The following is a 22106-nucleotide window of genomic DNA, read 5'->3' as shown; positions in this document are numbered from 1 at the left end:
CCGTCTCACAAAGCCACTTGGAGACTGTGCCTGTGCATTAGCCACACACGGTCGTTGGTTTTGCCAAGTCCAACCCACACTCAGCACCACTGGGTTTCGGTTCCCAGTTCCAGGGAAGAGCAGAAGCCCTGCTGGATGAGGGGGTGGAAGGGGAACTCTAATCCTGGCAAAGCCCTGTGTGTCACGTACTCGGAGGTGGCCCTGGGGGCAAGGCACTGGAGCGGACAGGGATTCGGCCTCATACAAGTTCAGTATACCAAAGTGGGTCAGCAGCTCAGCCCCCCAAATCGTCAGAAAGACCAACAGGATCCAGACCTCACTAACCAGAGACCCAGCCACGCGAACAGAATTCAATCCTTCAGAAAGTGGCTACCAGCATAATTATTAAGAAACAGTCTTAGCTGGTAATTTCCTAATGAAACGGCTCCCTCTCCCCAAATGGGCTACGTTCTAGGGCCAGGCAACCAGTTTCCATATCATGATGACAAGGTGACAAGAGTCTTTTAATCCACGCCAAAGATACCTCCACTATTACCGTGACACATGGACCAGAGAGAAATGCTTGCTCCCTCTGGCTCTACCTGAACTCCAGCCTGCACTTCTCCCACGGCTTTCAGGCGAGGAGCTCCTGCTATACAGCAGCCAGGGTCAGTGGCCCAGGGAACTAAGAGATCTAGAGATTACTGTCTTCCTGCATCCTGGCAGGGGGCCTAGGTGTCACTTAACTATCACCCCACCCCTTCTCCCTCCCCTTGACATCAAAGGACAGCGCGTGCATTCTGGGCGCTCTTGAGATGGATTTGCAGGAACTTGAAGGCAACGCTCATCTTCTCGAGCTGCAGCCCTCTTGGTCTACAAACCGCTCCTTACTCCAAACTGCGACGTTTTGAATACTGACCTCTGTGAAGCATCAGGAAGATGAACATGCATGTGCACTCATGCATCGGTATTTCATTACAAGCAAATGTCACGTACTGTGCTTATATGAGGCCGTAGGCAGGCCCCTTTAAAGGACTGAATGTCTTAGTTCTCCCTTCCATGGGAGAAAAACTCATGCAACAGAAAGATAGTCTGCTAAAAAATAAGCCTCAGGGTTGTTTTACTTTAAATCAATGGCAAGGAATTGATTTGCAGTTCAACAAACACGAAGGAGGCGCATGAGTTTTATTCAGTGGAGGAAGGAGTAAATGCAAGTGAATTTAGGGCCAAAGTATAAAATTTTTTGAAACCTGCCACTTTTGGGCTAAATAATAACTTCTTAGTAACTCTTCTTAGCTAAGATTCTAGAAAGTTTGGTGTTGGCAATGACCCACATTCAATAACAGCCCATGCCAGGCATTTGGAAACTGAAGCCAAACTCGGGAGCATTACAGATGGCAATGCATTACAAACGTGAAATACAATAGGTCTCTAAATATTTGATTAAGTGCAAGTAGAGATCGTCCCAGGGAAGGAGCTCAGAGAAATCCGATCTGTTGGAATGATTTTCTAGCCTCAGAAGGTGACCTAAAATCTGGTTCCAAATCTGAAACCCAACCAGCACAGAACCCTGAGAGCCAGGAGAGGGGGCTCCTCCTCCCTGCCTCTCCCCCACCCGGCACTGTGTCCCCACCCGCCACCACCACTGAAGGGCAGGATCCCCAGTGCCTGCTGCAGGGAGTGCCTTGGGGCAGCCAGGTCAGGAAAGGCCGGGGGGATTTCTAAGGGTTGGTTTAAACCAGAATTGAATTTGATGGAGATGGAGTCCAGCTCAAACTGCTGTAAATAGTTCCTCAGCTCAAGGTCACTAGAAATCCTTACTCGAAGATTCCTATGCCGCGGACAGGAACTGGGTCTCAAGCTGCACAGAGCAGATAAGACGCTGGAGCCCCCGGCCAGGCGGCCGGGAGGTGGGCATCCGAACACCCCTTTCGTCAGTGTGGCCGAAATGCACCAGGGCAGGCAGCAAAGGCCTCTCTCTCTGTGCTGACACCTGCACTGTGACTGAGGGCCAGCTACTGTCCACCCTGCTCTCAAAGGACAGAGTCCCCTGCTGTCCAGGGGGAAAAGAAAACCGCCACGTGGTAACTCACCTGCTCTACGTCACCCTGACATAAGAGAGCGCGATTCAGGGCTGCTTTTCTCTGGGACTCTAGTCATCAGAAATTACACTCACCTTTCTTTTTAAAAAAATTTTTTTTCATTCATTTATCTTTAGAGGGGAAGGGAAGGAGAGAGGGAGAGGAATATCAATGTATGGTTGCCTCTCATGCATCCCCTGCTGGGAACTGGCCTGCAACCCAGGCATGTGCCCTGACTGGGAATCGAACTGCTATCCTTTGGTTCGCAGACCCATGTTCAATCCACTGAGTTATACCAACCAGGGCTACACTTAACTTTCTTAAGCTGATTTTTTGATGTAAGAAATGATGTAACGACCAGGGTCCTGACACTGACACAGTCCCTGAATGTTACTCAAGCTTCCCCAGCTTCATGTGCGCGTGCATGCGCGCGCTTGTGTATGTGTGTTCACATGTGTGACTACTAAGCCCTATACAATTTTATCACCTATGAAGGTCTGTGTATCCACCACCACAAGGATCCCTTATGGTGCCCTTTTATAAAGTGAGTTATAAAAAACCTTAACATATTTTAAGAATTGAACCCCCCCCCAAATGGACACTTGGGCCAGTGTTTTTTTTTCCCAGCATTAACCAGTAAGGCACATTGTCACCACGCACGCAGTGTCAGTCAGGAGGCGAGGCATGTCCCTGCCAGTTCAACGAGGGCTGCAGAGGGATGTAGGGACCCCCACACACACGCCCTGGAAGTCCCCCAGCCGCTGACGGAGCCCAGCAATGGAAGTCAGCGGTACCAATGAGAAACTAACTACATTGGCTCTGAGCCATGCATTATTATTCTAGGTACGTTTTTAAAAACACATGCAGTAAAAATTGGGGGAGGGGCAACACACAGATTTGTAATACACAGAAAAAAATAAGGATGGCCATAAAATATTGACATTGGGATAGGATTACAAATTTCCATTCTTTTTTGTGCTTACAAAACTTTTTAGTAGTGAGCATGCATGGGTGGGGAACAGATTACTTACACTATTTTCCTAGAAAATACACAACTGACGACAATATCAGGGCCTGGGGTCCTCCCCGAGGTCACTTCTCAGAGGAATTAGTGGCCGCGGCAGCAGAAGGCCCCTCCTGAGCACACTCCATGACCAGGCCTTGCTCGAACCCTCTCAGTGGATTATCTCATTTCACCCTCAGCACTCAACACTACAGGCGAGGTGCTCACTTTAACCCCATTTCACACATGGGAGACGGAGGCCCAGAGAGGTTAAGTAACTCATCCAGTGTCACACAGCTCCCACTGCTGAGTTTCGAAATAAGCAGAGGCTCCCAGCAGGGGCGGCAGGTAACATTGACGGGGTCCCTGACTGTCAGAGGGGTTAATCCCCCTAACTACCCTGCAGGGCAGGCGCTCATATGAGAACTACCCAAAAAGGTGTCCAAAAGAAGTAAAACAACAGACTTCAACCTCTATAACTTAACATGGAAAAAAAACAGGGTCTAAGTCGTGGGGGAAAAAGTGTGGCACACCTACCGCGCAGCACAGGCGCGCACGGAGCCCGTGGCTGGTTCCAAACTAACATGAAAACACACTCGTCACCGTGTCCCAGGCTCTGTGCCGAACAGGACGGGAGACCCGCCCTGCTGGGGCGCACAGAAGACAGGCGGCCCACCCGCCTGTCAGGTGGGTGTTTCAGAGGGAACACCCACAAGACGAGTGGTCGTCCAGAAAACATTCTGGATACAGGGCAGAAAAACAGGGGCAGGGTGATCGGGGTGAAGGCTGTCGATGAAGCCAAGGTTATCCTGGCTGGCGGTGGGGCAGAGAGAACTGGTCCCTTTTCTCGAGTGAAGACGTAAGGTCAGGTGGGAGGTCCATCAAACAGTGTAGGATCTGGGCTTCTCACTGGGACAAAGGGGACCCTGAGCCCATTTCCTTGGGTCTGGGGTCCCAGTGCGAGTCAGGCACATGAGACTTCAGGTCAGACACAAGATGGGGCTGCCCTGGCTCGGTCACTGCATGGGGACAGCCGCTGAGGTCGCCGTGAGACAACAAGCCAGGCACAGGGCTGTCCCCACACAGCAGCAGGAGCCCCACCTGGCAGGAATGCCCCTGCCCTCTGGGGCTGACAGTGCTAAATCGTGGTTCAGAAGACTGTCCTTCGAGACGAGAAGAGAATCAGGTGCTTACCCTTGAGACGGCAGGCGGAATCACGAGGGGCCCCGGGCAGGCTGACCAGGGAAAGGGCGACCTGGGACTGGCAGTCACGGCTCACTGGGCTGACGGGCGAGGGCTCAGCTCCTCAGGGAGCCTTTCGCCTGCAAATCAGTCATGTGACTTCATGTGTATTAGACTGTGCCCCAAATGATTTGGAGGACAAATGCTGGCATCCATTTTCCAGCGCCTGTTCACAGGTATGTAAGCCCAGAAACCCAAAATATCCAGTGTGCAGGCCCTGAATTCCAAGGAGTTTGGCCCGTGGAAAGCTCGGGGGTGACTGGAATTGAGGCCCAACACAAACCCCCACAGGGAGGACACCACCCAGGGGTGGGAGATGGGAGGGGTCAGATCGGGCGTGGGCATCGAATGAGCCCTCGGCCGGGGCGGGCGGCAGGCAGGCGGGCAGGGCAGAGCGCGGGTGGAGAGGGGAGTCGGAGGCAGAACCCGCGAGCCCTGGCTGGCTGGGGGAGGCAAGGGGGACTCCAGCACAGCCACCTGGTCTTCCTGGGAACCCGTGTCTCTGTCTCACCTGATGGGGCTTGACGGGCCCCTTGACATTTTGGTCTGAGAACCAGAGTGAAGAAGCTCAGTCAAGCTGCTAAGCTACTAAAATGCGGTAGGTTGAGGCATGAGGGAATAGTTCTATTCTTGTTTTAACCGGGAAGGTGAACTTCTGAACTTTCCAATCCCGTGTCAATACCCGGATAGGTGCCAGACTTCCACACATTCCCCCGACTCCCCCCGAAGGAAAGGGAGGGAGAGAATGCCCGGGTGTCCAGGCCACCTGACATCCATCACCCAGGCCTCGGGGTTCACCGCCTCGGACAACCCAGAGGCTCAGAGTGCAGGACTGATTCTTCTCAAGAATGCACTCTTTACTCTAAGAACTCTCAGCTTTTCTTCCTTCTTCAGAACACCGTGGGTACTGCCTAACTGTGTTTCCGGTGTATGGGCCTGAAGACCCTGGAATAAACTCTATTCATTCATTTCCAGCCAAAGCCTCCCAACTCTGGGTGAGCCCGTTCGGCAGACCTTCCAGTCTTCTTCAAGGAACTGCCATCAGCAGACCTCACTGCTCACCCAGGCACTGGATTCTGGTGAAAACTTGTAAGAACAAGAAGCTCTCATTGCTTCTTAACCTGATTTTGATAACATTTCTCCTGTGTCAGTTTTCTCTCTCTTCTGAGGAAATAAATGAGTGAATAAATACTTTACACACATATACATGTGTAAATATGTGTGCATATACACATGCATAAATACATGTGTCCGTATGTATATATACATAATGAATGTATACATAAATACATATATAGCGCTAGCTGATGTGGCTCAGTGGATTGAGTGTTGGCCTGCGAACCAAAGAGCTGCTGGTTCAATTCCCAGTCAGGGCACATGCCTGGGTTGTGGGTCAGGTTCCCAGTAGGAGGTGTGCAAGAGACAACCATACAATGATGTTTCTCTCCCTCTCTTTCTCCTTCCCTTCCCCTCTCTCTGAAAGTAAATAAAATAAAATATTTAAATACATATATAAATGTGTGCATATTTATATTTATAGATATCCTAAACCTTCCGGAGAACACTGCTTCTTTACAGCCCAAAGACCACGTAGCCAGTATACCGAATGGCAAGGAGACATTCATAACTGCCTGTTATATTTGTATTTTGGGTTTTTTGGCTATGTGTTCTACCTTTACTGATAGGTCATTTCTTTAATTGATTAGAACATTGTTTTTCAGCTTCTTCAGAGCCCAACCTCCAGTCTCCCTGCCCCCCAAATTTTTCCACCTATTTTCTGTTATCTCGGCGTCAGTGTTTTAAAAAATGTATTTTATGTTCTATAATTTTGCTGTGAAAATAACAGGCATGCTGAATAACTTTGAAAATAGTCATGTACCCCCCAGAAATTCTGATGTGCCTGCTGGAGACCGGAGCAGGGACGTGGACGTCAGAGAAAAGCACGGACCACGACTCAGTGACTGTGCCTTCTCACTCTGAGCACAGCAGCAGGTTTCAATGGAAAAAGCGTCCTTACACTTGGCCCCTGATCCCGCAGGAAGTAAAGCTAATAAAAACCGTCTGCCCTGTTCAAGGGGACAAAGGGTAGAAGGTTTACAACCTGAGGGCCACAGCTGAAAAGCTCCCCGTGAATTCTAAATGAGTCACCCCTGATGCTAAGTCCCCAAGCACTGCAGAACAGGTGTCCTTGACAGCTTTCAAACTGAACATGTCGGCGCTCTGCTGACACACCTGCCGCCCAGCAGCAGTCTCCACACCTCAGACCCAGGGACCGCCCGCCCCTGGTCCCCGCCGACCTTGTTCGCCTCCTCACCCGCCACCTCTGCCCGGTTTCCACCACACCCAATGGTGCCGCTCTCAGGTGTCCGGCCTGGCACTGTGGGGGCTGCTCTTTGCTTCTGTGGGGACTTTCTCCCACGTCTCCACCTGGGGAGTCCCTGCTCCACCCCGTGGCCCAGCAGGAAGGTGGTGCCTCCACGGAGCCGACCCCCACCCAAGACTCAGCCCTCTGTCCCCCGTTGTTAACACCTGTGTCTTTTACACTTAGCCTGCCCTGGGGAGACACCTAGCAGACCTCTGGCCTGGGCCGACTGGGCAAAGCACTCTGGAGGGGACGTCTTCAAATGGGCGTCTTGACCCAACTGTACAGAAGCAGTGCCCGCCTAGCTCGAGCAGACACAGCGAGGGCAGGTGAGACACATGTGGCCCCGCGCTTGACGGCAGGGAAACTCGGGCTCCGAAGTCAGAGGACGTGCCTAACGTCACAAAGGCCTGAAAGTCTCCTAGGTGTCTACCCTACAGAAATGAAAATAGACGCCCACACAGAAACCTACATGCAAATGTTCACGGCAGCATCACTCGCTGTAGCCAGGAAGCGAGAACAACCCAAATGACTCGCGGGTGGTGAGTGAATTGACACAGTGGGGGTGGCCCCCCAGTGGAGTGTCATTCGGCCAAAGAAAGGACAAAGTATTGACGCACACGCCGCAACACGGGCGAACCTCAAACTTGCGCTCAGAAGCCAGACACGAGACCGTGTATTGTAGGATTCCGTCCTATAACTCTCCAGTCTCAGCGAGTCAGGGAGACAGAATGAGGGTCGGTGGTTGGCTGGGACCGGGGATGGGAAGGGGATGAACGGCAAACAGGCGCGAGGGACCCCGTGGGGCGAGGGGAGGATAAACGTTCCAGAACTGAAGTAGGGTGGTGGCGGCTCAGCTCAGCCAGTTCACTGAAAACCATGAAAATGTCCACTTAGTGTGGGCGGCTGTTACGGTGTGTAAATTGTACCTTAATGTGTTCAGTTACCAAGTACCATGCGAACCAGCGTCCCCGGACTACAGTACACACCCTGTATTAGCACCCCCGCGTCCCCACATGTGGCAGCTCGAGAGCAGCCTTCTGGCACCTCAGCCCCACTGAGGCTTCCCCCGCGGAGTGGCCTCGAGAGGGAAACTGCCTAGGAAAGCAAGCCGCCCATGTGAAGGCCAACGCTGACGAAACACGCAGGAGTCTGCCCCACAGAGACTATTTTTAATTGGATAAATTTCATTAAAACTTGCTCAGATGGCAGAACGATTTCAGGACAGAGCCATAAGAAAAGCAAGGGCCAGCGCTCTCCAGTGTTTGAGAAGAGTTTGACTTTGAACTCTCCCCCCAGGCGCGATGCTCTCCTAACCTTCGCCCAAGTTAGGGCCACTTCTCAGAGGTTCGGCCAAGTCCCTTGCTTAGCTGTTGTCCTTCGATACCTACAAAATAATTTAGACTTCGCCCAATAGCCTAAGTGACCTACTAAGACCCATTAGACACACATTACTTAGTTAAAAAAAACACAAATATAACTTATTTAATTGAGCCCTCCAAGTGGGTATGGGAATAGGGTGAGGGCTACTGAGCAAAACTGGCTACAGTAACAACGAATCTATTTCTTACAAATGTCCCTTTGTCCCTTCCCACCGACCGGGGTGGTGTTAAGTCACGCGAACACAGCTGAGTCTTATTTTGGGCCCAAGGCATAGGTGATTAAAAAAGGGGGGAGATTTTGTTTTTACCCCCAGGCGAGTCTTTGCAAGGGAAGGCTTCCTTCTGACCCACACCCCAGAGAGAGGTAAAAACCTAAAAGCCCTGCCGTGTACCTTATCACCCCGAGATAAGCAAGCGGTTGTCCTTAAGAGTCCTGAGAAACAAAGAAGCAAGATCATGTTCAATGTGACACAGACAGATGAGGAGGCAGAAAGGTGTTAGGAAAGAAGTCGTATTAACAAGAAAGGCACCAACTGATAAGCAGCCATAGTCGGAAGCCAGAAGCCAACAGGCAGACGGCAGCTACCACACCTCTCCGGTGAAAGGCGCTGACTTACCTCGGCCTCTGGGACAACAGGTGGCAGAGGCCAGCCCCAAGGCCAGCCCACCACAAACAGCAGTTTGCTGGGCCCTCACCAGCATCTTTTTTTTTTTTTTTAAGATTTTATTTATAGAGCAGAAGGGAAGGAGAGAGGGAGAGAAACATCAATGTATGGTTGCCTTTCATGCCTCCCCTGCTGGGAACTGGCCTGCAGGGAACCGGCCTGCAACCCCGGTATGTGCCCTGACTGGGAATCGAACCACAGTTGTCTGGTTCGCAGGCCCGCGCTCAATCCACTGAGCTACACCAGCCAGGCCTCACCAGCATCTTGTGGTGCCGGGTCGGTGCACTGGGAGACGGGAGAGAGGTGTCACACGCCAAGAGAAGTGACCCGACAATACAGCTCAGGCTACTACATTCCACTGCTCACCGGCATCAGTAGCTGAAATTTCAGTGTATTTGCCTGGCTACTTCCCCTTTCAAAGGCAGACTGAGAGCAGGCCCCTGAGCAAGCGACTGGAGAAGCAGGGAAGAAGAAATGCCAAGGGCTACCTGGGGCGTTTCACAAATATTATCTCACTTAAAACCCAGAACAACCCCATGATACATATTTGAACACACTAGACAGGGAGAGAATCTAAATGGCTTGTCCAAGGTCAGGCAAGGCATAACCATGGACTTGAACCTGGTCTGTTAGATGCTGTCATTCACCCCACCCAGATTGGACCACTCGGTGTTGATCTCTGGTGGCCACTTGTCACCAGAATGTCTTATGAGGGCCCGTGGGTGATAACCCAAGGACTCTTTTTGGACCACTCACCACGCACTCTGCCAAGTGCTGGGTGTCTGTCATTAATACTCATCCTATGAGGAAAGTATTAGTATTGACCACATTTTAGACCCAAAGAAAGTGCCCGAGGTCCCAGAGATACTAGGGAAGGGCCCGGATCTGTTTAACCCTGATGCTCCTAACTGCTGAGTAAATACATAAATCCTATCCCCGGGGAAATTCTTGGCCTATTAGAGAAGGTGAGGCACATGCATAAATCAGCATAATTCAGAGGAGCTAGCGGGGGTGAAAGGTCTGTTGGGGAGTTTCAGAGACCAGAAGGCTGGGAGTGGCAGGGGGTCAGAGGGCAGGTGCCAGAAGTGGGCACAGCAGCAAGGAGACCCCAAATGCACGGAACATGAGTGAATTCGCTCATGGCCAGCCTGGGGGTGACGCTGGTAACCCTACCACAGTAAGAGAACTGCCCCGAGAAACTGACATTCCTGGAGGTCTGCATGGGGTTGCCATGGATACTAACAACAAAAGCCCAGGCTGGACCTGGGGCATAAATGCCATCAGCAAACAAACCTTTGGCCTGGTGCTGAGGGCAGTACTGATAAGCCAGGTCAGCTCCTTTCTCATCTGTGACCCTGGGGGAGAGAGCGCTGCATGGCACCCGTGCGTGCTGCCGGCCAGACCGTCAACACAGACACTGGGGAAGCCACTGACTCCCTCTCTGGGGTGGCCATTCCCACTCCACGGGACCAGAGGAATCCCAACCACCCCCGGGACTCAGCCCACACAAATTCAGCCACGCTCAGGGCAGCCCAGGGCTTCCCTGGGAACTGCAGTGCTGCTGCTCACACTTGGCCTTGGAACCAACTGGAGATGGTGCCTGGCCCAGCAGCGTGCAGCTGAGACTCGTGACGCCGCCAGGCTCTGGGTTCCCACCGGCAACCGGCACTTTTTTCATCTCCGCTTCTCCCGATAATGTCCGGCGAGTCCTCGACACCCGAGAACCACCCTTTGTGCAAAAGGCTGCTGTTGCCACTCCCCCCAGCAGCCCCTCGAGGGACTGGACACGCTCTCTCCTGCAGCCTGTGCACTCAGAAAACCTGAAGCTGCTGATCATGGCACTGAGACCACCCCAGGGCTCTTTTCCAGTCCTTCGGGGAACTGAGGGGCTGAACTGGCCATTGAGTAACAGCCTCAGAAGTGTCCAGGTGAGGGGAAAAAAAAAATTACAGAGTCACAAAGTCGGGCTTTTCTGTAGTCACTCCCTAGAGAAAGTGCGGGAATCTGCCACACAGCAAACCACAGGACAAGAGTTTTGTCACAAGAGTGACAAAACTTCACTCTTTGCCAGGTTCTGCTGGCACCAGGGGTGCTGCTGGGACTCAGAGGCGGGTGACCTATGGTTTCAGTCCCAGCAGCCCAGCATGACCTCCCCCTGGGCGAAGGGCACCTGAGTTCTGCTTCTGCAAGTCTTCCATGAAAACAAACACCAAGCCGGAGAGCAACCGGGATATTTTCTCTCCCTGAAGGTTAAATGCCAGGAGCGGAAGAAAAGGGACTCTATCAGCTTAGAGGCTGGGAGTGGCGGTCCCCAAGAGGGGGGGGGGTGGGACCTGCTTTTTGCCCACAGCTGCCAGACCCTGGGACTCTGGAGGGGGAGGTGCTGCCTGAGCCTCAGTTGCTTTGACTGCAAATGGGATCATTGGCTTGATCTCAAAGGCTGTTTTGAAGATTCAATGGGAGACATTAAATCGTGCCTCTCACTCACACAGAGTGGCTGGGACAAACCAGGGTAACAAAACAGGTTATCGCCTGTATCCACAGCTATCAGAGCAACCCGAGACTAATTCTGTCTTTTGGTTTCCAACCGAAAGCGCCTCTTTGAAACCGGTCAGTGTAGAAACCACGTAAGCCAGCAGAGAATGTGGAATGTGCACACCCTGCACACATTTTCACGGTTCCCGGAGGACTTCTCTCCCACACGGGACTCACTTCCCTTTAGTGCAAGCCGAGGGAGGTGTGACAGTGTCAGAGAAGCGGGTTGCTCTGGATACGGGACAGGTTTCCGGCAGCCCGGTCACACCGGACCCCTATCTCCTGATCTGCGCCACGGACTCCCTCCAGGCCAGAGAAAAGTGAGCACGACGTGTACAGCTTTGTTTTTTCCCATCAATGTTATTAACCCTTCAGTTCCAGGGCAGTGAAAAATATTTTATTGGAGAAAGGAGGGCAATGGGGTGGGCACAAATGAGGGAGAAGGGAGGGAACGTAAGATGGCACCTCCAGAGTGGGGTCCGCTCCCCTGCACCCCTGCCCCAGATGTGATCACAGACACATCTATGTGATGTGGCATCTATGGGATGTGGACCCACACAGGACAGTGTGCCCTGGAACCGGCCAGAGGGTGAGTAAAAACCCAGGGTGTCGGGCTCCGCAGGCCTGCGGTGGGGGGCCCACGAGTGTGCATTCCTAACACGGTTCTGGGTGACACGGATGCCGCTGGTGGACCCTGCTTTGAGACCTGCTAGCGAGGTGGTGTAAACGCAGAGGGCTGAAGCCGCTTCCTAGCTGGGTGACTTCAGAGGGGCTGTTGAACTTGAGTTTCCTCTTAGAAACCCATGACATGGAAGTCATCACAGCACTTAACCTCGTGGGGCCGTCTGATGGCATAAGCGCGCAAATCCACACGAAGACTCTGAACAGTGCCTGGCACACAGCGAGTGCGGTGAACACGGGCTGTCACCGTCGTCGTCCTCTGCCTCCTGGTTTTTTTGAAAGTTAACCATGTACAGACGTATGAAATACGTGCAACACAAAATTCTTTCTCTTACTAGGATACACGATGCTGCTCTGGAACCACACCTGCAATCAGAGCCCTGAGGTGCAATGATTGGTTTTTTTACAAGTCATCTTACTATCCTTGAAGGCAGCAGTGCCTCTCATGCTTTCGTGTGCATGAACATCCCCTCAAGCTCCTGTTAAAATGCAGGTTCTGCCCTGACCGGTGTGGCTCCATGGGTGGGAGCGTTGTCCCGTGAACTGAAGGGCACATGCTTGGGTTGCGGGTTCCATCGCTGGTCAGGGCACATGCAAGAGACAGCCTATTGATGTTTCTCTCCCCCTCTTCTTCCCCTCCCCTCTCTCTAAAAATAAATACATAAAATCTTAAAAAAAAATACAGATTCCGACTCAGGGGGTCTGAGCAGGGCCTGGGAGTCTGCATTTCTAGCGAGCTCCCGGGCGATGTGGGTCTGAGGGGCTGCAGGCTGGATCGCCCGGCTTGAAGGGGCACCAGCTGATCGGCGAGATCTGGGCTGGGCCTGCTCCTGCAAGAGCAGATGGGCGCCCTTCTCTGGAGCACTCCCAGGAACCCGACAAATGCACAGTCCCCACCAGTCTGTCACTGCTCCCTGCTTCCACTGCTCCGTCTCCTCTATGAGAAGGCCAGGCGGGGCGCCAGCCCGAAGTGGGGAGCCCCCTTGCTCTCTCCCAGCTGCTCCCACTATTTCCCTCCCTTCTCCAATTCCATGCGCGTAACTGTCCTGTTGGTGAAGCGCTAACATTTTCAAGATACCTGCTTTTTATGTGGCCAATTATACAGTAGTTTTAAAAGTAAAAGTTATGCTGAGACACGAAAATGGGCCATCCCAAGAGCAGAATTCTGAGGAGGTATTCTGACCTACCGAACACCTAGGCAGTCACGGTTTCAACACCCTGTTTCTGCCCCCAGTCCCCTCCCCTGGGCTCTGGGTAAAAGCCCCACCATCCCAACCAGGAAACCGACACTCAGCATGCGGGCACATCTTTATCTCACTGACATTCTCCCTCTTCCCCAAAAGCAGCGCCTGGGGTACAGCAGGTGGAAGGTCCCCCGGCGACCTCAGTTCAGCCCTGCACTTTTCTATTTGAACTGTTTCAAAGTTTGTCTTTTTTCCAAATCATTAATTAATAAGGCTTTAAGAGAAACAATGGATTTATAACGACTCAGTTTCCTGCCCATTAACTTACCCAAACCTATTCAGTCCCAAGAAAACAATTAAAACTGTTAACACAGAGCACTGAAATGCCACACAAAAAAAGACAACTACTGATATTTGCAACAACATGTATGAATTTCAAAGACCTTAGTTAAGCAACAGAAGCCAGAAGAAATAATACACATAGATTTAGATTCCATTTGCATGGATCCAAGAACAAAAAACAGATCTCAGGTGTCGCAAGTCTGAGTGGTCTCTCAGGAGGCAGGTGTAAAGGAGGGGACCACCCAGGGTGCCATAAATGTGCATCTTTCCTGGTGGCCTCAGTGAGTGTCACTGAAGCCACTCACCACGTAAGATCTAGTGCACTTGATGGTATAGCTCATGAAGACGATAGAGAGAGTGCCGGAGATCAGTGAACCAGCCAGGCCCATCTAGACACTAGCAGGGAAAGGATCAGATCAGTGCAAAGGACACAATTTACCCTCTTCCACGAGATCCAGGACTTCATGCTGCTCCAGGCTGAACTTCCTCTCTTCATCTCGGCAGTCGTACTCAAAACATTCTTCTTCCCCTCCCTGGTCTCCCAGGGACATTGCTGAAGTCACCCCAAAGCCAACACATTGCCCTAAGGGGCTGTTGTTAGGGGAGATCCTGGCCACCAGCCCAGAGAAGCCACTGGGGCCCAGGCCCCAGGGGCACACGCTGAGCCCTGGCTGGGGCCTGGGATACACCCTGGCTGCACTGGAATGGAGGGTGTATGCAGGGTCATGGGCCCAGTGTTGCCTAGGACAGGCCCAGAAGGGAGTGGCTCCCCTGAGCTGGGAGGAGGGACAAGGCAGGGTGAGGCGAAACACCTGTTGGAATGGGACTGCCCCGCCCAGCCCTGGGGTGACCCAGCCAGGTGCTCTGTTTTCAGAGGGGAGGCAGGAAGGCAGGTGTCAGACCTCAGGAGCAACCTCTCCGCCTCTAGAGTCATTTCCCCACCCCCTTCCCAGACCCAGGAGGAGTAGCAGCTCCCTGGAAGTTTCATGAGCAACTGCACAGGGCAATCTGAACCAGTCCTTAAGCAGGTTGGGGCTAAAGGTGGGGTTCTGGCAGAGGAGGTGCCAGTGAGTGGTTGCACAAAGCCCTCAGATGGGGGGTTTCCTGTGGGCTGCCTCAGAAGCTGAGACAAATCTGTGACGGCAGCCTAACTCGGCGCTGAGCTGGGCAGGAAGCCATCGCTCTGAACCCTGCAACAGGAAAAGAAGTGCGGTAACCATTACCTATGCGGGGCGAGGTCGTCCCGGTCCTTCCTCTGTCATAGTGCATTGCACATGCTCTTTTTTTAAAGGGCATCTTAGACAAAGGGCGCATAATTAGGACAACTGTAATTGCGTTATCAATAAAATGTAACTAAAAAAATAAAGTGCATTGTACAAATCTCACCCTCAATCCGTGTGTTCCACAGCCAAAGAGCTCTTTAATTGCTGGGCTAAGGGGGGGCTGAGGGGACCTATAGCCTCCTAGTTTACAGTGTTTCCCGGAAGAAGAAGAAGCCACAGTTTAACAGCGTGTCTTGTTACTGATTCCTCTGCACTGTTTGGTTTTGCCTGTGTCAGTGAAGATGGCAGGTTCCTGCATCAAACCCGCTACAAGGTGGCCCAGAGCGCTGGCATCTCAGAGATCCACAGCGCATCCCGCAATTCCAGAGTTTCAGCCACCTCCCAGCTACTTGGTGGCAGGTCTCCCTGCCCTAGCAGCCACACCGGTCCTAGCTGCTTTCTGCTGATTGACCTCCCTCATCCTGCAGGAGTCTCAGGACTGTGACTCCATGAGTTCAGCGACTAGGTCTCATTTGTGCACAAACCCTTGGACGGAGGAGCCTGCTCAGGCAGCTAAAAATGTCCACTAAATTGAACTGCTGCCTCCACAAACATGAACCAAAGACCGTGGACGAGGGCCTCTAATGAGAAAGCCACAATATAACACAGATTTTACTTTAAAATGAAAGCCTAGAGACTATGTACATCTGCTTAATTTTTTTTGGAAGCTACATATTATGACATGAATGATGTGTTCTTTGTAAAAAGGAGGTTTAGTGAAATTCAGTGGCCAGGAGTTCAAAATCACATTTGGAAAAATCTTCATGAGTTTGAAATACAATGGTTATAAAAATACACACCCAGGGGAAACAAATTGGGCTCGTTAATTCAGTTCAAATGACAGTGAGTTGGACGCCCTGGGGGAGGGAGGAGGGAGAGTTTCCAGCAAGGAGATAAAATGTGTAGGGTTCTGGGTGGGGCTTGTGTGGATAAATGAAAACAAAAGCTGATTTCATAGATTTGAAAACAATGTTAACTCACTTTACTGATAGCCAAGTTGGCCACACGCCTCCCTTAGCTGAAACCCAGGCTAACCTTAACCAATGGTGTGCAAGTCTCTGTATTATACAATAAATGTTAAAGTAATATGTGCATTTTAAAAACACTTAGGATGTGTCATTCTGAACACAAGACTACCTATGCCTCTTCACGCCGTCCCATTTCCCCAGGTTCCACCATTCCTCGGGTTGTCCCCCAGGACCACCACCCAAATCTCCCCTCCCTCCCTCCCTGCCTCCCCCTTGGTGGGACTGTGAGGGAATTCTCAAACCTCATCCGCATCTGCCTGCATGGCAAGGTCAAAGGCAGAGATGGGCCAAAGGGCATCTTCTCTGAAAAGGTTTTTCCAAAAGCCAAAGCCGAACGTGGCCCCTTTAGAAAGACCAGGGAGAAAGCGGGGACTCCCTGTGCCAAGGAGAGACAGGGACATGGAGAAAGGGAGGTGGGGGTGGCCTGGCTCAGCCCTGGGAAGGTCAAGCAGCAGGTGTGACTGTTGCCCCAGAGGCGAGGACCAGCCCCTGGGGCCCAGAGCTGACCGTCTGGGAAGGGCCAAAGGAGGACAGAGTCACTGGCCGACCCCACAGTGCAGAGGGACCTCTTTCTGGGGGTGCCCCTCTGCAGATCTCCTCACGTACCACCCGAGGTTATCTTCCTGAAGCTCCACCCTGGGCTGTTCAAGGAGCAGCCATTAGCTGCTGGGCCCATTTACGTTTAAATTGGAATAAAACCCTGAATTCAGTCACACTGGCCACATTCCCAGTGCTCCAGAGCCACATGGGGCTAGCGGCTGCCACCCTGGACACTTCCGTCATCACCGAAAGGCACCCTGGACAGGAGCGTTCTGAAGGGTGCCCTGCTGTTCTAGAGGTGCACGCTACACCTCTGAGCCGCCCCGCCTGCGTCTCCCCGGGGCCTGCACTCCCACCGGACCCCCCCCCCACACCTCCTGGACCCCCGCACACCGCACTGAAACCGTGGGCCTTACTACTTGGACTTCCCGTGAGGTCTCTAGGCCCTCCGAGCCGCATCCCAGGGAAAGTATTCCTCTCCTTCAGCAGAGCTGGTGAGCAAAGACTTACGTTTCACATTTACATTTAATTCCCCCTTTAAAAATTTTTCTTTAACAGCCATCGGAAGAGTGCTGTCTGGAATGGGGAAAGTTAGCACGCCCCCAAAGCCACACCCCACAGCACACGGATGGGAAATGGAGGGTCATGTACACCGCCGGACACACAGTGCGGGAAAATGAGAAACCACCTTTTAAGCCTTGAAACTGCCTTTCAGTGAATGGATGCTCACAATGCCTCTGACTGAACTTCACTCCCATGCCAGCCACCCTCACCTCGGGGCGGCGCTTCAGAGGTTCGTGCAAGTGGGAGTTACGGCACACGTGACCGCCCCCCCCACCCCGTGCATTATGGTGGACCTTCATGAGGAATTAAGAAGTCACAGGAACAGCTCTGACGACCCACCTCTTGTTCCCCATTCAGAAAATCGCCATGGACTGGACCATCTCCCGCCCCAACGTTGGGTTCCATGGCCCGTAAAAGGAGGAAATGAAACTGGATGACAACAAAAATAACTGCAGGAGAAACAGGCCGCCGGAATGCTATGCACCTTGTTCACAGACCATGCGCCTTTTCAAAGGGACTTTTAAAGAGAATTGAATTACTAGCGCTGTTTCTGAGAAAATACAATTCAGCACTGGCCCGGCACGTCACCGTTTACAAAGAGCTCTCACTTTGTTGACACTCCTTGCCCTCTCCGCAACGCCTCGGTGGCACTGTGGTATTTACCCCCAGTTTCCGGAAGGAGACTCTGGGTTGGCAGAGGTCCCGGGAGGTGCCCAAGCCACACGGCCATGGGGCGCACAAAACAGACGTCGCCGCAAACTTCAGGCCAGTGCTCTGCTTTGCCGCCTGTCTCTAGAATAACTACGAAACTGCGCTGTTTCTTTAACTTCAGGAACATACACTGGAAGCCAAGCCTTTTTTGAAAAACACCTCTCTCTCTTTATAAGCTCACTTTTTTTTTAAGTGACCCGTGTAGCCAAGAAGTAACATAAGACTCTGCAACAGACCTAAAGAAACATTGGGTTGGCCAAAAAGTTTGTATGTTTTTTTCCGTAAAAGACACATTTTCATGGTCACCAATAACTTTACTGATTTGACTATTTTGAGTATGCTGGCGGTTTCCCGTGCAGTAGAATGCTGACCATTCCCAATTCGTGTCTGGATGCAATCACAGTCATCTTCAACTGGTCTGCCCAGCTGTGCAGCATGGCGTCCGCTGAGAAATCTCCAGTGCACAACTTCGCAAACCACTTTTGACACGTTCAGTCAGTCACGGCACCTTCTCCATACGCTGCACACATGGTTTTTTTTTGCATTTCAGTTGCATTTTTACCTTTCTTGAAATAACAAAGCACAATATGCCCAAAATGTCGTGTATTTTCTTCTATCTTCAGTATGAAAATGGCTACACAAAAGCTCATCAGTTTTGATAAGCTTTTTTTAAATGCATGCTGACATGACAACTGTCAAGCTGTCACAGCACAATCTAACAAAACTGTTTTGAATGAAGTTAAGGACAACTAAGTGCTACTAGAGCCACTGTGTGGAAAAAAACAAATGGACTTTGTGGCCAGCCCCATATTGTGCAGACCCCGGTGCTGGGGGCTGGTCCCCACTGATCACGGCTGCGACGTCCCCAAACACACTTGATGTGACAATCACCAAAAGCATGCGCTAAAAGCTCAGATTTCCCCAAGCCTCTCCAGAGTGGGTCAGGGAATCTGCTCTATTAATACGCAGGTGGGTGATTTTCATGATCTGCAATCAGACAGGCACACCTGCAGTGGCGTTAACCATGACCCTGTGTGACACCGAGAGTCGAAACTGTAAACTGTGCAAATTCTGCAAAAGCCACTGTTACAGTGTGTTGACTGCCGGCCGATTCAAATCTCTCAAAACTACTTAATACTTAAGGTGCTGGCCAGCCAACCCCTCCAATTTCTTATCATTCTGAGTCGCTGCCCTTCAAGCCCCTCGTTACTCGCTGGGGGTCTCGCTGTGTGTTTGGCGGGTGGGGGAATGGACAGGAAGGCTCCACAGCTGATGCCGGTCGGACGGAAGAACACAGTTACAGAACCTGAGTGAAGGTCCCCTGAGGCTCGGAGGTGGAACACAACGGTGACATTTTAAATTCCCACCTTCAAGGCGGGGTCCCACTTGTCCTGCAGCTGACAGTCCCGCCCACCCACACTACTTTTTTTCGGCGCGAACCCTGCAATTGAAGTATGACTCGGTAACGCTGACATATATGATGGTTTTGCATCTTTTTGGAAAACATTGGACTCCCCCTTTGTTTTTAGCATGTAAAGTTCCTGAGAGGTTTCCCTCATTAAGAACTTAAATGTCGATGATGAGGGAGACCAGGCAAAGCTGTGTCTGCCCCTCCCAGCCCTCCTCCCCGGGAAGGTCAGGCCTGGGAGCGGAAGGCTGGTTTGCAATTTAAAAAATGCACACAAACAGGAGCCAATGGCATTGCCAGACTAACCTTTCAGGAGAGAATCCAACTGGTTAGAAGCTCGGAAACCAGGAACTACACAATGGACTTGAAACCCACCCCTTCCGTGGGTTTCCTGAACTAGGTATTTCTGGGCTTTGTCCCCCTTCCCTTCCTCTTTTACCAACTCTCTGTAAAATGGGACGACGATGCCAGTTGTCCCAGTAAATTCTGTTCCGAAGCCCCCCCTCCCCCGCACCCACCTCGAGATGGAGGGTAAAAGGTCACGTGTTTTGCTCCGCACACACTCACACAGATCAGCCACAATCCACACTTATTTACCCGTGAACAGACGCGTCACCTCTTCTTCCATTTTCCTGCTCTGTTGGAAGAAGGCAGATCTGGCCGCCTCGGGGCCACAAGACTCCACTGAGCAACCGCTGGGTAAGAAAACCCTGTGACAGAGGCGCAGATAAAGCAGGCCTGGTCTCACGCTTCAGCTGCCCGGCGCGGGTGACTGGCTGGATCCCCACACCCGAGGGTGTAAAGAGAGCCGGACGGCAGAGCAATTGGGTCAAGGCAGTAAGAAACCTTCCTCCCCCGCTCCTAGGACGGACCTGTGGGAGCCGTGGCCACGCCCAACTCACCCACAGGCTGAGGGACAGGTGCTCTGCTGCCACCAATGCCCCCAACCAGTGGCTCATTGAGGCCCACACTTCACAAAGTTATGGAGGGTTCAGTGAGTCACGGTCACCAAGGAAACGGCAAGAGGTCGATGATGCTTTGCAAAGAGAATCACACTATAGGTAACAGGATGGGAACCTGCTTCAAAGATGACAGATCTGAAAGGAAACAGGAATTCTGTCATCGTGTCCCCTCAAGACCTCGGAAACTGCCCACCATCGTCATCACTCAAGATACTCAAAGGCGTACACAGGCGCAACAAACAAGATACTGTCTTCCCCTAATGCTGGGGACAGTAGGGCCCAAAGAGGGGATGCTGGGCACATTTAAATACCCCCACCACCCGAGAGAGGTCCCTCTTGGCCCCTCTCCTGTAGCCCACGGTCGGTCGGTCGAGGCAGAAATCAGCAGATAAGAGATAATTAGGCTGTTTCTCAGCCTACTAATGAGGCCAGCTCCCGGCCTGTGACGTCATTCGGGTTAACCAAAAGCAATCATGTTGGAGCCATCTGCAAGTGCCCCTTCAATTAAAAAGCGGTTACCCTACCTCCTAGTGGCTTGTGTGGGGCCGGGAACTGGCCCTCCAGTGCACATGTTGATGGGGCCCTTCTCACGTGCGGTGTGTGCACATAAGGGCGTGTGAGCTGAGGGTCCTTTTAAAGAAGGCAGGTGGACTGAGACCCACCGTCAGCCCAGGAGCCTGGGGCCCCTTCCCTGCGGCCTCTCTGGGAACACACCTCGTGCTCTTTCCCCCACACCTCCGAGGCCCAGGCGGAGACCAGTCCGGCCACTCAAACTCCACCCAGTCTCCTCTGGAATGTGCCACACCCTCCCCGCACAAATTGTGATCAGGACAGAAGGACACAGTTGCTCCCTGCCCCTCCCAATGCCTCCCCACCCCCATCTCTGAGGGATCCTGCAAGCCACATTCCTCAGAACCGCCTGCTAGGTGGGAGCTGCTTCTGCTTCCCCTCCAGCCTCCCTGCGGGGCGTGCGGCAGGGCAGGGCTGGGCTCAGGAAAGGGCAGCTTCCTCCGGGCCTGTGGCGGACCATCCCAGAAAGCCACCTCTCAATACACCCATCCCTAGCCCCTCCAACCGCACAGAGCACGGCACGCACATCTCTGCTGGCACACACGCGTGTCAACGCCACCCGCACCCTCACCCCAGAGAGAACCCCATCCAACTCACGGTGCTCGCAAGCCCAGCACTCCAGTACCACCTCCCCTTCCGAGCCGAGTCTGGACAGCCGCGCGGGAGCCTCCCCGGAGAACGTGCCCTGCCCACCTGCCATCCTCCACTGTGCCCTGGGTCCTGTCGGAGCCACGCATGTCTGCTGGCGGCGCTGGTTCCAGTGCCCCTCCTTCCGCCCGGCTCCCCGCAAACGTTTCAGGACACCCTCCCCCCGCTCCCAGGAGACAATGCCCCTACACATCCCTGCTCTATTTTGCAGGGGCCGTAATTACCGTCCGAGCATTCTTCATAATACCAGTCTAGTTCATAATAATCCGCTTCGATAAATTTCTGCATAGTCAGGATTCTGGCAGAGGAAAGGAGCGGATTTCACAGCGCCACCCGCGTCAAGGATAACGCTGCCATGCCTCCCTGCCCTTCCAGAACCCGGGGCAGGAGTGCATCCCCGGGCACAGCAGAATTAAGCTGTGCATGCTCAGTGACAGCCTGGAGCAGTGAAAAGAAAAATTCGGGGGAGGGTGGGAGGAGGGGCAGAAAGGGAGGCAATCTGCAGATTTGTCGGGGACCCTGGCAGCCCCGGGAATACAGCAGCAGCCCGGCCGGCAGCCCTGAATGGGAGTAGCCAGAATCATCCTATCCAGGCGTAGGCAGGGTGACGTCAGGGACACACACCGCCACCCGGAGATCTCACTCCAGCCTCCTTCCATCCCGCTCACTGCTCATCTTTCAATCTATCAGTTGCCATAGAAACTGGCTGGCTCTGAAAAAATGATGCAGAGATGAGGCAATGTCTTCCAAGGATTCTGCGAACAGGGGCTGAGAGGTGCTGCTCGGGGAGAAAGGTGGGTGCAGGCGGTGGGGGGCCGGGACTTGACCATGGTCATCTACGGCCAACAGATGTTAGGACAAGTTTATTTGCTCAAGACTGGGCCGAGACAGAGTCTG

The 22106-nt window shown here is 52.6% G+C and overlaps 1 protein-coding gene and 1 long non-coding RNA gene across 10 annotated transcripts in view; one reads left to right on the top strand and one right to left on the bottom strand.

The window, feature by feature from the left end:
• TRAK1 (trafficking kinesin protein 1) overlaps positions 1-22106 on the bottom strand; it is a 102528-nt gene that overhangs the window by 38167 nt on the left and 42255 nt on the right. Inside the window, exon 1 of one of the 9 annotated variants that reach the window (XM_037148259.2) lies at positions 13896-14225. The exons of 6 other annotated variants lie outside the window; for them this stretch is intronic. In XM_037148259.2, coding sequence (XP_037004154.2) covers positions 13896-14007 — 112 coding nt within the window. In that variant the 5' untranslated portion in view covers positions 14008-14225. Of the gene's footprint in view, positions 1-13895; positions 14226-22106 lie in introns of those variants that run through there. 2 more of the 9 variants (XM_053669464.1, XM_037148262.2) reach the window with 2 other exon arrangements.
• On the top strand, positions 10124-12579 carry LOC128628038 (uncharacterized). Its single transcript, XR_008392363.1, has 3 exons — positions 10124-10642; positions 11437-11569; positions 12269-12579. It is a non-coding gene; the product is annotated as an uncharacterized LOC128628038 (long non-coding RNA).

The sequence above is a fragment of the Artibeus jamaicensis genome, unplaced genomic scaffold (genome assembly GCF_021234435.1).
Source record: "Artibeus jamaicensis isolate MK-2021 breed Jamaican fruit bat unplaced genomic scaffold, CSHL_Jam_final contig_519, whole genome shotgun sequence".
NCBI lineage: Eukaryota > Metazoa > Chordata > Mammalia > Chiroptera > Phyllostomidae > Artibeus > Artibeus jamaicensis.
The sequence above is the reverse complement of the archived record's forward strand: the minus strand, read 5'-3'. Positions and strand labels throughout refer to the sequence as shown.